General features: G+C 44.9%; 1 protein-coding gene and 1 long non-coding RNA gene across 4 annotated transcripts in view; one reads left to right on the top strand and one right to left on the bottom strand.

Annotated features, from left to right (window-relative positions):
- The window catches only part of LOC131709225 (electroneutral sodium bicarbonate exchanger 1-like), a 35534-nt gene extending 23981 nt beyond the window's left edge, over window positions 1-11553 (top strand). The window contains exons 16-25 of one of the 2 annotated variants that reach the window (XM_059011344.1): window positions 240-401; window positions 956-1069; window positions 1946-2107; window positions 2539-2790; window positions 3220-3288; window positions 3939-4112; window positions 4766-4903; window positions 6339-6442; window positions 7271-7387; window positions 8771-11553. In XM_059011344.1, the coding sequence (XP_058867327.1) occupies window positions 240-401; window positions 956-1069; window positions 1946-2107; window positions 2539-2790; window positions 3220-3288; window positions 3939-4112; window positions 4766-4903; window positions 6339-6442; window positions 7271-7387; window positions 8771-8780 (1302 nt within the window). In that variant the 3' untranslated portion in view covers window positions 8781-11553. The remainder of the gene's footprint in view (window positions 1-239; window positions 402-955; window positions 1070-1945; window positions 2108-2538; window positions 2791-3219; window positions 3289-3938; window positions 4113-4765; window positions 4904-6338; window positions 6443-7270; window positions 7388-8770) is intronic. The other variant, XM_059011345.1, reaches the window with a different exon arrangement.
- LOC131709227 (uncharacterized) overlaps window positions 5634-14871 on the bottom strand; it is a 103415-nt gene continuing 94177 nt past the window's right edge. Inside the window, exons 5-6 of one of the 2 annotated variants that reach the window (XR_009311425.1) lie at window positions 6299-6790; window positions 5634-5884 (exon numbers count right to left, since the gene is read on the bottom strand). This is a non-coding gene — a long non-coding RNA (uncharacterized LOC131709227). The remainder of the gene's footprint in view (window positions 5885-6298; window positions 6791-14871) is intronic. The other variant, XR_009311424.1, reaches the window with a different exon arrangement.

The raw sequence follows: 14871 nt of genomic DNA, 5'->3' as shown, positions 1-14871 counted from the left end.
TCCATTCCTGAATAAGACTCCCATTGCATAGCAGTTTGATCCATTCCTGAGTTTAATAAAACACACCTGAGCTTGTTATACACAGTGGCTAATCCAAGCTGGTAGTAAAACCTGGAATGGGTGAAACTGCTTTGCAGTGGGAGTCTTATTTCCATCCCTGAATAACCCTGCATTTTCTCAAACATTGTAAAGGATTTTGTTCTCAGTCCTCTCGCCCCTCTCTCGTGTCTGTCCTGCAGAAGTGCCGCAGCTTGCACGGTGAGTTCGTGGGCCCCTCCTGCGGTCATCACGGGCCCTACACCCCCGACGTGCTCTTCTGGTCGGCCATCCTTTTCTTCGCCACCTTTGCCATGTCCAGCTTCCTCAAGCAGTTCAAGACCAGCCGCTATTTCCCCACCAGGGTGAGTCTTTTATACCATGTATTGTACTGTCATAGAGGCATGGGTCATTTGCATCCTGTTACAAAACAACCATGTTGCTCGTTTGCAGTTCACCAGGTGGTCCCTGATCGAAGAACTAGTGCGTTTTATAGAGAGCATGCATACACACTTTCCCCGTCTCATTTAATTGTGTTTTTTCTTTTAACAAAATAGCACATCCCATAAATATTTGATCTTATTACGCATCACACAAGTAGCCAATCTGGTCCATTGCATGCATTGTATTGCAACCTGCAATTTGCGATGGGTATCGCATTGTGATATTAGTATACTGACAAACCCCTAAGGGTGACTAGCTTGTGACTAATTATATATTCAATTATATATGGAAGAATGCCTTGGAGCCGTAGTTAAGAGACTGTGCTATTGGTATTCTCCCTAGTAGCAAGAAGGTCATGATAAGGTACTGGGAGCAGTAGTCATGCTGCCTGGTTCAGCGGTATTGAAGGGCTGCCTTTAAAGGAGGAGGTGTGTCCGGTACAGCCCAGTGTTCACGTGTTGCTTTGTGTGTTCAGGTGCGGTCCATGGTGAGCGACTTTGCTGTGTTCCTGACCATTGTCACGATGGTGCTCATCGACTACGCCTTAGGAATCCCCTCACAGAAGCTCAGAGTGCCCAGAGACTTCAAGGTAGGATCTGGGCACAAGACTCCTTTTTTATTGCTTCAGTTACTGCATTCAGATTAAACAACATCTACCGGAGCAACAAATCCACACACGCTGATCAAAGCAGGGGTCCCAGGCCCTGTAAACTGGTATGGAGAGACTGCGCTAGGGCAGACACCCCCGTGGTTATTGATCAGCTTGCTGTAAGGGATCAGAGAATCGATCGATCTTGTCTCCCTGGCAGTCTCTAATGCATGGAAGGCGGCTTTGACCCTGGAATCGGTAATGACTGCCAGTGGGGTGATGAATGGTAACTTCTTGCCACTTCTCATCACTGCAGATAGTCCGTCCATAAAGCTTCGGCTGGGTTTTCTCATTATAAAGCCGTAAACGCTAAAGCTGTTGGGGAGCATTGTGACAGCAAACCCAAAGGCCAGTACATCCCATTGGAAAGGTGGTGAGGCGTTCTGCTGATGCCTCAACATTGATCGACTTTACTTGGCTTCTGAAAGTGCTAACGGAGAATCCTGGGCTGTTTTGAAGCTACAGATAAAAGCACGAGGCAGTACTTCAGATCCGTAGCATTTTGTGCACAAGACAGCCTGCAAACTTATCAAGGAAAATTGTCACAAGTAACCCGATGTTTAACTCTGTTCAAAATTGCTTACAAGCTTCACCTACGGTTATACTAGGCCTGTTACTATAGTTCACTCTGGTTTGCCGTGCTTTTTGTTGTTTTTTTAATATGCTTTAACACACCTCTCTGTGTTTTTACAATGCTTACCTATGCCTTACCGTGCTTTCGCTGTGCTTTCTCACACTTTGCTGTGCTTTTACTAGGGGAAACCTTTTTAAAGGGTGGTCCGGTATTTCTGTGGCTGACCCTGTCTGTGTTTGCAGCCCACCCGAGATGACCGAGGCTGGCTCATTAGCCCGATCGGTCCAAACCCCTGGTGGACGGTTGTGGCAGCGATCATCCCTGCTCTCCTCTGCACCATCCTCATCTTCATGGACCAGCAGATCACGGCGGTCATCATCAACAGGAAGGAGCACAAACTCGTGGTAGGAAAGCAGGCTTCACGACGCTCACAAGAGCATTTGGATCCGTCCCTGCTCGCGTCCTGAAAACAGTCTTTGTTTGTTTGCATGAAGAAACCAACACGCAACAAACTAGATTTGTTTAATATAAAAAAAAAAAAAAAAATCATTCACCCATTGAAAACAATTTAACTTCCATATTTACAACATTTTCTTATTCAGTACAGTAAGGAGAGAGTTACGTAATGCATTGTTTTTTTATATGAAACTAAAAATAAAAACTGCAAAAAACTAAGGGAAGCAGCTAAAGATATTTTAAGGAAAAACTGTACAAAAAAAAAGCAGCTATGTCACGGACTGTTAAACATCTTGGCAGTTTTACCCGAGCACGTCTCTCTCTGTCTCGTTCCTTTCCGGTTGTAAAGCTTCTGTTGTGTTTCTGTCTCCCTGCTCAGAAGGGGTGTGGATACCACCTGGATCTGCTCATGGTGGGTGTCATGCTGGGCGTGTGCTCCATCATGGGGCTGCCGTGGTTCGTGGCTGCCACGGTCCTCTCCATCAGCCACGTGAACAGCCTGAAGCTGGAGTCGGAGTGCTCGGCTCCGGGGGAGCAGCCCAAATTCCTGGGGATCCGTGAGCAGCGTCTCACCGGGCTCATGATCTTCGTTCTCATGGGCTGCTCCGTCTTCATGACCGGAGTCCTGCAGGTGAGGCCAAAGCATGCAAAACATACGACAGGAATGCACTTGCTTGCATGTTTTAAAAGACAGTGGAATAGCTGACGTTATCTGATGCTTCAGTGGGGTGGGGAGAGTGAAGGAACAGTTTCTATACTGAATGAATGAATTAACTTACAAAGTAAAGTCATTTTTTTATCTCATTTTGCAACTTATACTGAATGAATGAATGAACTTACAAAGTTACTCCAAGTAACATAATTTTTTATCTCATTTTGCAACTAATGGGACCAGCCTGCCTTGAAACCCCTTTTGAACCCGTTTCCGCACAGTCCCCGAACACAGCGTCTGAATAGTAATAGGAAAGCCGTTTCTAACACGACGTAGCCTGTCACAGGAGCCCTTTTGTAGTGGGGACTCGGACCTGAAGCTCCGCACTTGTTCCCTTTTCTTTTCCAGTTCATCCCCATGCCTGTGCTGTACGGTGTGTTCCTCTACATGGGGGTCTCCTCGCTGAAGGGAATTCAGGTAAGACAGCTGGAAAATACAAACACAAAGTGTTTCGTGGTGGAGGTCAGTCGCCATGCCTCAAGCCTGCTCTGAACTGGAGGGAACACCCTTTCACTTAGGGGGTGAGGGAGCAGTTCAGTCTCCATGCCTCAAGCCTGCCCTGGACTGGAGGGAGCACCCTTTCTCTTAGGGGGTGAGGGAGCAGTTCAGTCTCCATGCCTCAAGCCTGCTCTGGACTGGAGGGAGCACCCTTTCTCTTAGGGGGTGAGGGAGCAGTTCAGTCTCCATGCCTCAAGCCTGCTCTGGACTGGAGGGAGCACCCTTTCACTTAGGGGGTGAGGGAGCAGTTCAGCCTCCATGCCTCAAGCCTGCCCTGGACTGGAGGGAGCACCCTTTCTCTTAGGGGGTGAGGCAGCAGTTCAGTCTCCATGCCTCAAGCCTGCCCTGGGCTTGGTTAGATCACTGCCTAACAGAAAGTGTGGTATCACCAGTCCAGGGCAGGCTTGAAATGCAATGCAATCCTCTCTTTTTGTCTGCTTGGAATGGTGTGTGCCAATTTCATTAACCCAAGTCCATAGACACACACACACACACACGGCTTTACCTGTTGATTAAATCCTGTATTGAATCATCACTCATTATCTCTCTGTCTCTGGCTGGCTTGACAGTTCTTTGACCGGTTGAAGCTGTTCGCGATGCCCCCGAAGCACCAGCCGGACTTCATCTACCTGAGGCACGTGCCCCTGCGCAAGGTGCACCTCTTCACCATCATCCAGCTCACCTGCCTCGTGCTGCTCTGGGTCATCAAAGCCTCACCCGCCGCCATCGTCTTCCCCATGATGGTGAGAAAAGAATTTCAGTACCAACTAACTTTGCAAAAAAAAAGGGTAAAACCCTGATTTTTAAACCGTTCCCATGCCTGGTTTCCCAGACCCCCATATGGGCAAAAATTTGGGATAAATACTTGAGAGATATCTCACTGTGGATACCCACTGATCTCTATAGAAACACTGAAATGTTGATAGCGGTGCTATGAAGAAAATCTGTATTTTATCTCTAGACGTAGACAAGGTTAGAATTTGCCAAAAGCGTCGCCAGAGTGGCAGTTTCTGGGAGTGTACAAGGGCTGGGTTTCAGTGACTTCCCTTCTCGAACCCAGATTCGCACTATACTTTGGTTACCAAAGGGTACCTTAGGGAAGGTATGTCCCAAGATCAGTGCTGATCTGGGTCTGTGAAGCCAGTCGTTCAGTGTCTTGCTGTAAGAGCATGGAATTACCCAGCATGGTGTCTGGTAGCTGTTTCTCCTAGACCTCTGTGGTGACTGTTGTACGCTTCAAATGCATTTCTTTCTGCACAGCTGGGTTCATTCATTTTGCTCCAGCATGTGGGTATGGCATGCATGTGGCATGCTGAATGTTCTGCAATGTGAAGCTGCTTCCTGGTGGCCCTGGTGATGTGGTTGGAGACACAGAGCTTTGTTTCCTCTGTTGCAGGTGCTGGCGCTGGTGTTTATCCGCAAGCTGATGGACCTGGGCTTCTCCAAGCGAGAGCTGAGCTGGCTGGACGACCTCATGCCAGAGAGCAAGAAGAAGAAGCTGGATGACGCCTCGCAGAGGGCTAAAGAGCAGGAGGTACGGGGCGTGGAGAGCTGGGGGCTCCCTGAACCTGCTAAAGATCTAAATATGTTGTTTTTTTTTTTTAAAAAAGCCTAGAATTAAGCTCATGGTAGAATCATGTGCATATTCTTCATTGCAATTATTTGTAATTTTAATAGTAGTTCTAAAATGCAAGCCATCAGATTATTAAGATGTTTGATATTTTATATATTGATCTGGCTGGAAATTGAGCAATGCTTCTAAGTTTGCATTGTTTTTAATTTTCTGTCCCAGTCTGCTGCGATTGGCTGGCATAGCTGTCAATCATTGTCCAACTGCATTCTGATTGGTCAAAATAAAATTAAACCCGCCCTAACACGTTATGATTGGTTAATAGGACTGTCAATCATTCATTGAACACTGCTCTCTGATTGGTTAAAATAAACACTGAACCCACCCACAATTCTCTTATTGGTTAAATTGCCTGTCAATCATGCCACCACCGTCAACTGATTGGTCCATGAAGAACCATAAAAACTAAATCAACAGCCCATCATAGCTATCAAATTGGTTAAAGAAACGGTCAAGCACTCCACAACTGTAATCTGATTCGTCATAAAGCTACCTAAATTAGGAAGGTCACAGGACTGTCCTTCTTTTGCTATCTTCTGCCTGATTGGCCAAAAATAGAAGCTAAACCCCTCCCTCAAATTTTCTTATTGGTCAGAGACCTGTCATTCACAAGATACACAGACATACAAACAACGAAGTTTAAGAGAGATTTATTAAGCATACAAACATCGGTTTAAAAACAGAAGATTACAAACAAGTTTGAAAACAAATCTGAGACGAGCAGCAGGCCAAGCAGTCCTGACGAAATTATTTTGGAAAGAGGATCGTTTTCTCCAGCAGTCGTGTAGATGTAAGTGGCGTTGGCCTTGCGCTCAAGCTTCACCCTGAGAAACGGAGGAATGGAGAGGCTGAATCCTTCCGATAGAGTTTGAGACCCGACTAGACCTGCAAGATAAGAAATAGCAGAAATTACAACACATTCAGTACGACAGCCCATGCTTAAATAAGATCAGCTTTCAAGCACATAGAACACTAAAACCACACAAACACTACTCCCTTATAAAAGACAAACCATTGCAGCCAAATGCAGAGGGTCCTCAATTGCCTAATAATCACACAGTAACTGAAAAGGTAAAAAATATTTGTATAAAACCGAGTGTTTATCGGATTACAGCCAGATGCAATTTGAAATGTCTACAGGAGGCTTGGAATGAAGCTTGGTGCAAGCAAGGTACTTATCGTGTAGTGTGTGCCAGATGGACGGACATGACCAGCACATAAGGGTCCCCTATTTTGTTTTGGAATGAGTCCCCTAACTCAACGAAAGCACTCCCCCTTATCCTTTTATCTTTAATGTACCTAGTTGAAGTGTGCCAGTTGCTTGACGTTTGTTTCTCAGGAATCTGCAAAGATGTTGGAGGTGGCACCAGAGGACAAGCCAGTCGAGATCCCGATGGAGAGCAGCACCCTGCTCCACAGCCCCGGGAAGAACAACAACTCCAGGTAAGCCACTCTCAAGTCGGGGCAGTGGCAGCGCTCAGATTGCACAGCCCTGCTCTCTGGCACTTGAGACTAAAACAGCAAGCTAAGGGGATGCATGGGGACTGTGATCACCGGCGATATCCTGAGCCCTTGCGTGATTTACATTTCTTTCCTGTGACGTTTGATTGATCGCAGTCCCGGGGTGTGACGGAGTGTGATTTTTAAGCTCGCCTTCTCCCTGTTTAATCAATGTAATAGTTTTCAATCACTTCCCGTCTGTGTGTGTTCTGTAAAACCGCCAGCGCTGAATGTATTGCTGCTGTTAGACCCGGCGACCCTTTACTCCAGGACAGCAATGCACCAGTGGATCTGTGATAAACGAAAAGAATGAAGCAATGCATTACTGCAATTCCAAAGAAATCTATTGCATGAGACACAACCCTATTAGTGCCCCGTCGTGTACTTTATTTCCTTTTGGTATTAATCCTGTTGGCACATTTTCAGTTTCTCTTACAGTATTACCTTTCTACTGTACTTCATGATGTCCGATCCCATTGCTTAAGCCAGGAGGATATATTGCACAGCAACAACGTTTGAGGCTCAGTCAATCAGAATAACTCTGTGTGTGTGCGCATGCTCAAATCGATTCGAGTTACAAAAGATTTAAAAAAAACGACAGATCTATGAAACCATCCTCTTGTTCCAGTGCAAGTTCTGTCATTTCTTAAAAAAAATATATGCACAGAAAGTGCAGCTGCTGGTCCACTGACTGTACCATTAGATTTAAGAAACTGCAGCCCTGTTCAACCTGCTTTGCCCCCTGTGTTAAAATGTGACATTCTATTGTAGGTGTGACCCATCTGACATTAATATCTCTGATGAAATGTCTAGAACTGCGGTGTGGAAAGCTCTTGGTAAGAACACTGACGGCTCTAATCTCAAGGACGTCCCAGTTTCTACTACAAGGCAAGGGCACTCCTCTATCATTGACTAAGTGCAAAAGTTATACAAAATGACACATTTCCCTTCTTTAATCCACAATGCTTTCTCGCTTTTCTATTACACCAGTTCCTAGCAAGGTAACAAAGAACAGGGGTGAAGCCAGTCCTTTTAAAATACACAGAGAAAGAGTGTGAACAGTCTGCAGTAGGGAGGAATGCACATCAGTAATTGAAACTGAACCAGGGATGGGAAAAAGAGACTCCCATTGCATAGCAGTTTTACCCGTTCCTGGTTTTACTACAAGTTTAAGAACACACACCTGAGCTTGTTACCTATACACACTGGGGCTGATCAAACTGCTGTGCAATAGGAGTCTTCATTTCCATCCCTGTGAACCACTGCCCTTGTATAAATGTGGCTTCCGTACTTCACAGTGCTTCTATACAGAGGCTGACAGGGTTCCCGGTCTACACCGCAGCAAGTCTGTTACTGCAGTCATGCAGAAAGCTTTGTGCTGAATCGCTATCAACACTCGTCCACACGCCTCCCACCTGATTGTGCGCAACAGGAAGCTGAAACACAGCCACTCAGGGACAGGGAACATGCAAGCCGGTTTCAAATAGACACTGCAACATCCATCCAGTCACCATCCCACGAGTATAAATGGTGTTGCTCATGTTTCAATGCAGAGCTCAATGTTGCTTGCAAAAGGCACACGGCTTGCAAAAATGTACACACACAGTATCGAGTGGCTACACCCCTGGCTACCCTGAATTATCTACTGAAATACTGTAATGTGCAATTGGTTATGAGGAAGATTCCAAATTGACGTCTGGGGGTGAACTGAATGCCCTGCTTTTGATGTAGTGCTCTAGCAATGGTAGTGCTGTTATTCACGCTGAACTGTTAAGCACAGCATGCTGCAGTAGCCAGCAGGTTGAGAGGAGAGGGGAGGAGTTGGTGTCTGCTGGGAAGGTAACAGTGAAGCAGCTCTGCCTGTGACACAGTGCACAGAAAGCTAATGGGCACAGACACAAATGACATGCAAGTGCTCCAACTATGTCCGCTTTAAAAGGCAATTTTAACAAAGCTTCAAGAGGTGAGAACTGATCTCAACCAGCAGATGGCAGCAAACTACTTCTATTACTGAATGTAGTGAAGCTTTCTTCCACTCTTGGTGAAGAAGTTATGTAGGCACAGGACACCAAGGCTTAGCATTTCTGCAGACACAGAAGCTTATAATTTAGGTTTACCGTCTGTGAGCCTGTTCATGTATTCACACATCTGAACCGAGGTTAGGATTATTGCAAAGCGTCCACTGGAAGTCCAGCAGCTTTGCCCCACTTTATGAGTGTTGGTTAAGGAATTCATTTCTTGTGTTCCCTCCCTCCTCGTTCTCTCTTGCAGGAATGTTTGAAACTGAGTACTTGGCTGTGAAGATGTTCATGAACACAGCATGGTGACTCAGGGAAGACCTTCAGCACTCTGTGCCAGCAGACTCTGCAAAGACACGACAAAGCAGGGCGACCTCTCAACTGTATCACTGGGCAGTCAAGAGACCCCCCCCCACTGTAGCAGGGAGCAGGGTTCCCCTCCGACACACGGACCAGATTTAAAACCATTCTTATGATAACAGCAGAGTTGTGTTAATTACACCGCAGTCCGTTATAATGCGTTACAAAATATTCATTCTTTAAGAAATTTTGAATGTAAGAAAAACAATGTTGTTTGGAAATTTAATAGTTAATTAGCAGGGGTTTTTTTTATATAATTTATTACGTTTCTTAATATTTTAAATTTGTTTTAATTGTTTATGTATTTATTAATTTATTTATTTAGGCACCGAATAATAAAACTTATTTTTTATTTTTATTCTAATCTAGTTTGTGAAATGTGATATTACTATAGCTGGCCTATTTTATCCCATTTCTCGCAAAATTATATCTTGAGAGCAATTCATCTCCTACACCTCAGTCTGCACCCTCCTTAACTTTGCTGGAGAGAGAGAGAGAGATCGTTTCCAGTTCTGCTTCTCACACGTCCGTCGGCATCCTGTCTGTTACTGAAGCTGTCAGACTGGGAGGGGAAGGACACAGCCGAGGGAGCACTTACACACTTTTTATTTAATGCGTACGTTGTCTTGTTTATGCACTTTATTGAACAGGGACTGGTCTTGAAAACTCAAAGCAAGGTGTCGTATAGCCATATATCAGCATCGACTAGAGCCATTCACCCAAACGGAAACCTTTATTAAAAATAATTAATAAAAAACCAACAATAATACTTTAAAAGTCACTTTGCAAACCCCATTGTCAATTACATGAAGGGGTTGTGCACTAAACATTTATGAAACGCCTTTAAAAACACACACCAGCGGAACCAAAGCAATGCTGGTAATACAGCAGACTCTCTCGTCCACAGGGGGAAAGCTGTTAAGTAATAGTGGCAATCTGCAACACGTTTTTAAGCCTCGTGTGGATGGAGAACATGGTTCAGGGCTTCGTTTAAAAGGGATTCAGGACTAATCAGAATTACAACTTGCGTCCCCCCATTGGAACCTGTTAGTAGCAGCTACAGCAGAGGAGGGTAGATCACGCACTCAGAACGTCAACCACAAAGCATCCGGAACATTTAAACCACAACAGGTTCTATAGAAACAGATTACCTACGTTAATATCAGGGTTTGTCTTTTTTTTTTTTTTTTTTAATTTAGATTTAGTGACTTGTATGTTTGCAAGTGTTCAGTGGCTGCCTTGAATCAAGTTGAGAGTGCTCCTTCTCTTACGCCGTTTCTATGACGGACAAAGCATAGAGTGTACAAGAGACGCACTCTCAACTGGATTAGAAGCAACTACCTAACACCTGGAAACATGCTAGCAATGAAAACCAGGTCGCACTACACCAGAACACGATTCAAACTGCCACGATCGCAAGCACAGGTTTGACCACCACATTTTCTTCACTTCTAAAAGACGTGCACTGTATGGTAAACGCAACGAAAGGAGGCTTGGTGGTCCAGTGGTTAGAGAAAGGGGCTTGTTACCAGGAGGTTCCAGGTTCAATCCCAGCCACTGACTCACTGTGTGTGACCCTGAGCAAGTCGCTTAACCTCCTTGTGCTCCGTCCTTCGGATGAGATGTAAAACAAACAAGCTCCTATTGGAAGCGACTCTGCAGCAGATGCATAGTTCACCCCCTAGTCTCTGTACGTCGCTTTGGATAAAAGACCAATTAATAAAAAAATAATACAAAAGCTATCAAAGCACACACTACGACAGCGCAGTATCGAGAAAAGGCACCAAGAGCGAACGCATGCATTAGTCTAGCTGGGGTAAGAAAATCCATTCTCTTTCATCAGTGATTATTGCAATAATCTCAATCCAGCACTATGAATATTATTGATAGGAACAAAACCTTTAAAATGCATTAGTCTGGGTTCTTAAGAATCACTTTCCATTTTAACACCTCAGTGCTGAATTTATGTAATTTATGTAATATATATTTTTAAAAAAAGAGCTTTGGGAAAGAATGGGTGAGTGGAAAGTGAAGGCACTTTTTCTAGTGTATAATTTCTTAGTAATTTGCGCAATGTAAGTAATGTGTAGAAATAGAGATTATATATAATTTGTTTTAAGAAAACAAAAAAACGTTATATGTATTATATCAATAATGTATTTTATTGTAAAAAGAAAAGTCTTTAAAAAGCTCTGTTAGTCGTGTAACCAGAAGTTCACATGTTCTGTAAACCATGCAAGACTTTGAAATTTGGATTTGCAGAGAGAAGCAGGTGTTGTACTGTACCAATGTATTTTTTAGTGCAAGTCTCTCTCAAACCGCTCCGAAGCCATGTCCTAAATCTAGATTTTACAAGCCTGGCCTAAATGTATATTACTGGGGAAAATGTACAAGTGAAGTAATGTGCTTGAAGAATATTTCAGACGCGGTTACTCTGTGAATTGTGCTGTACTGTCATGTTGATGCTGTCGTGTGGCGCCTCATAACTAGCTGCTCAGACAGCGCAGTGGATACTAGATACCTGTTTGTTAAAGTGAATGTGTTTACCTGTCAACTGCAATACCATCCTATTGTACCACTGTGTGTGTAAATTAAAGAGACACGTTCACTCTCTCGACGAGAGAAGCAATTCCAATCGATTCTTACATGTGCTCGAATAAACCAATCCAAAAGCTGCATTGAAGTGCTGATTATTTGTGCCTGTAAGATCTGCGAGCAAACTGTAGAGTTGAGAGTGGGGGTCCAATCTCGGTCCTGGAGGGTCGCTCCACTCCATGTTTAACAGGTAAAATGAACCTAAATTTACCCCCAACGAAGTCCAAACCCCTGTTATTTCCTGTTGCACCTGCCTCGCCTCTCACTCGCGTCCAGCACCCAGGTAACAACCTCAGGTGTGTGTTATTAAACTCCTAGTAAACAATAGATCAAGCTGCAGTGCAGAGAGACTTATTCCCATCCCTGCAGTTAGAAAAGGGTTGAGAGCCATTGCAACAGAGTGTCCTAAAGGTAATCTGCAAATCAACTGCAATCCTGCCATCTGCACAGAGAAGAACGTTAATAATCAAACTGAATCCAGTTTATTTTGTTATTATAGGACGGGGGGGGGTGTACATAGAGAGAAATTCTGTAGAACAGCGAATCATTTCAGAAGAAAACAAATCAAAAAAGAAAAGGGAAAACATTTTAATAAAGAGTTAAGACTTTGTCTCTAACGAACAAGGAAGTCGGAAATGTATTTCTAGATATGCTGGCATTTTTTAACATCGTAAATAAATATTTAACCGATAACCTTCGCTTCTTATGTATTTAATACAAATTAATTTTGTTGTTTTAATTTAATATGACTCACTAGAAGGTAACAAGTGATATTAAGCCGATGCAATTGTGACAAAGCAGTCCATTGCATAGGATGTTAACTGCTGTTGTAATGCATTATATCCACTAGATGGCAGCACAGTATCAGGTAAAGGACCTTGACTTGAGGCCAGTATCCATATATAAGGACTTGGTTTAAACGCAGCTACCAAATGTTCTTCAATGGCAATGCAGCGGTACTGCACTAAGGGGACCGCAGGGGCTCCTATTAGGAATAATCGTTCCACACAAACATTTCCATTTCATGTGACACGCTGCAAAGGTAGGACAGTGATCTTAGCCAATGCTCACTGTATCAGAACACAAGTGTGCTATCATAGGAGCAAGCCCTGCAGACAGCAGGCTCTATAATGAATGACAACAGCCTTGCTTTGCAGCCAGATTACTAGAGCGCTCTGCAGTGTTGAGAGTGGAGTTCTCTTTCCTATACTGCTAGAGCGCTCTGCAGTGTTGAGAGGAGTTCGCCTTCCTATACTACTAGAGCGCTCTGCAGTGTTGAGAGTGGAGTTCTCTTTCCTATACTACTAGAGCGCTCTGCAGTGTTGAGAGGGGAGTTCTCTTTCCTATACTGCTAGAGCGCTCTGCAGTGTTGAGAGGGGAGTTCTCTTTCCTATACTACTAGAGCGCTGTGCAGTGTTGAGAGTGGAGTTCTCTTTCCTATACTACTAGAGCGCTCTGCAGTGTTGAGAGTAGAGTTCTCTTTCCTATACTGCTAGAGCGCTCTGCAGTGTTGAGAGTGGAGTTCTCTTTCCTATACTGCTAGAGCGCTCTGCAGTGTTGAGAGTGGAGTTCTCTTTCCTATACTGCTAGAGCGCTCTGCAGTGTTGAGAGTGGAGTTCTCTTTCCTATACTGCTAGAGCGCTCTGCAGTGTTGAGAGTGGAGTTCTCTTTCCTATACTGCTAAAGCGCTCTGCAGTGCTGAGAGTGGAGTTCTCTTTCCTATACTGCTAGAGCGCTCTGCAGTGTTGAGAGTGGAGTTCTCTTTCCTATACTGCTAGAGTGCTCTGCAGTGTTGAGAGTGGAGTTCTCTTTCCTATACTGCTAGAGCGCTCTGCAGTGTTGAGAGTGGAGTTCTCTTTCCTATACTACTAGAGCGCTCTGCAGTGTTGAGAGTGGAGTTCTCTTTCCTATACTGCTAGAGCGCTCTGCAGTGTTGAGAGTGGAGTTCTCTTTCCTATACTGCTAGAGCGCTCTGCAGTGTTGAGAGTGGAGTTCTCTTTCCTATACTGCTAGAGCGCTCTGCAGTGCTGAGAGTGGAGTTCTCTTTCCTATACTACTAGAGCGCTCTGCAGTGTTGAGAGTGGAGTTCTCTTTCCTATACTGCTAGAGCGCTCTGCAGTGTTGAGAGGAGTTCGCCTTCCTATACTACTAGAGCGCTCTGCAGTGTTGAGAGTGGAGTTCTCTTTCCTATACTGCTAGAGCGCTCTGCAGTGTTGAGAGTGGAGTTCTCTTTCCTATACTGCTAGAGCGCTCTGCAGTGTTGAGAGTGGAGTTCTCTTTCCTATACTGCTAGAGCGCTCTGCAGTGTTGAGAGTGGAGTTCTCTTTCCTATACTGCTAGAGCGCTCTGCAGTGTTGAGAGTGGAGTTCTCTTTCCTATACTGCTAGAGCGCTCTGCAGTGTTGAGAGTGGAGTTCTCTTTCCTATACTGCTAGAGCGCTCTGCAGTGTTGAGAGTGGAGTTCTCTTTCCTATACTGCTAGAGCGCTCTGCAGTGTTGAGAGTGGAGTTCTCTTTCCTATACTGCTAGAGCGCTCTGCAGTGTTGAGAGTGGAGTTCTCTTTCCTATACTGCTAGAGCGCTCTGCAGTGTTGAGAGTGGAGTTCTCTTTCCTATACTACTAGAGCGCTCTGCAGTGTTGAGAGGGGAGTTCTCTTTCCTATACTGCTAGAGCGCTCTGCAGTGTTGAGAGTGGAGTTCTCTTTCCTATATTGCTAGAGCGCTCTGCAGTGTTGAGTGGAGTTCTCTTTCCTATACCACTAGAGCGCACTGCAGTGCTGAAAGAGGTAATGAGCATAACAGTGTTTAAAATACCATCTGCAGTAGCGACTCTTGGTACAGTACTCTGTGTGGGTATGTGGTCCCATGCTGGAAAACCTGAAGCAGTTACATTAAAGGTATTTAAAAAAACAATGCAAACAACTCTATAGTTTGTGAATGGAATGTGTGTGTGCGTGCATTACGAAAGCACTGAGCACCCTTCCATCAGCCATTTAAAAGGAAAAAGGGTTCTTTCTGTTATGAAGTCATGTAATGAAATGGCATCACAGGCGTGTCGACAGGCAGCAGCGAGGAGGCTGGGAGCTGGGAGAGCAGGCAGGTAAATTGGCCTGACGTGGGAATCTTGGACAGAGCAGTGAAAGGTCCCGAGCCTTGGAGCCAGCACAGCAGAGGAACAATGGGGCCCGCGATGACGGGCATTGTGATGGAACTCCACTCTAATCACCTCAGCCAGCGTGACTGACAGCGGGACACTCTGGAGAACACACAGCGCCTCCTGATTGACAGGTCGGGTTCGTATTCTCCACTCACGGCTCACAGCACGGTATGTGAACTGCACCGCACAGCCCAGCCACACAAACATCACACTGCATTTCATACTGCATTGCATCAGAGAGCGG

The sequence above is a fragment of the Acipenser ruthenus genome, chromosome 42 (genome assembly GCF_902713425.1).
Source record: "Acipenser ruthenus chromosome 42, fAciRut3.2 maternal haplotype, whole genome shotgun sequence".
In the NCBI taxonomy this organism is placed as follows: Eukaryota; Metazoa; Chordata; class Actinopteri; order Acipenseriformes; family Acipenseridae; genus Acipenser; species Acipenser ruthenus.
Note: the sequence above shows the minus strand (reverse complement) of the source record. Positions and strands in the feature narration are given on the sequence as shown.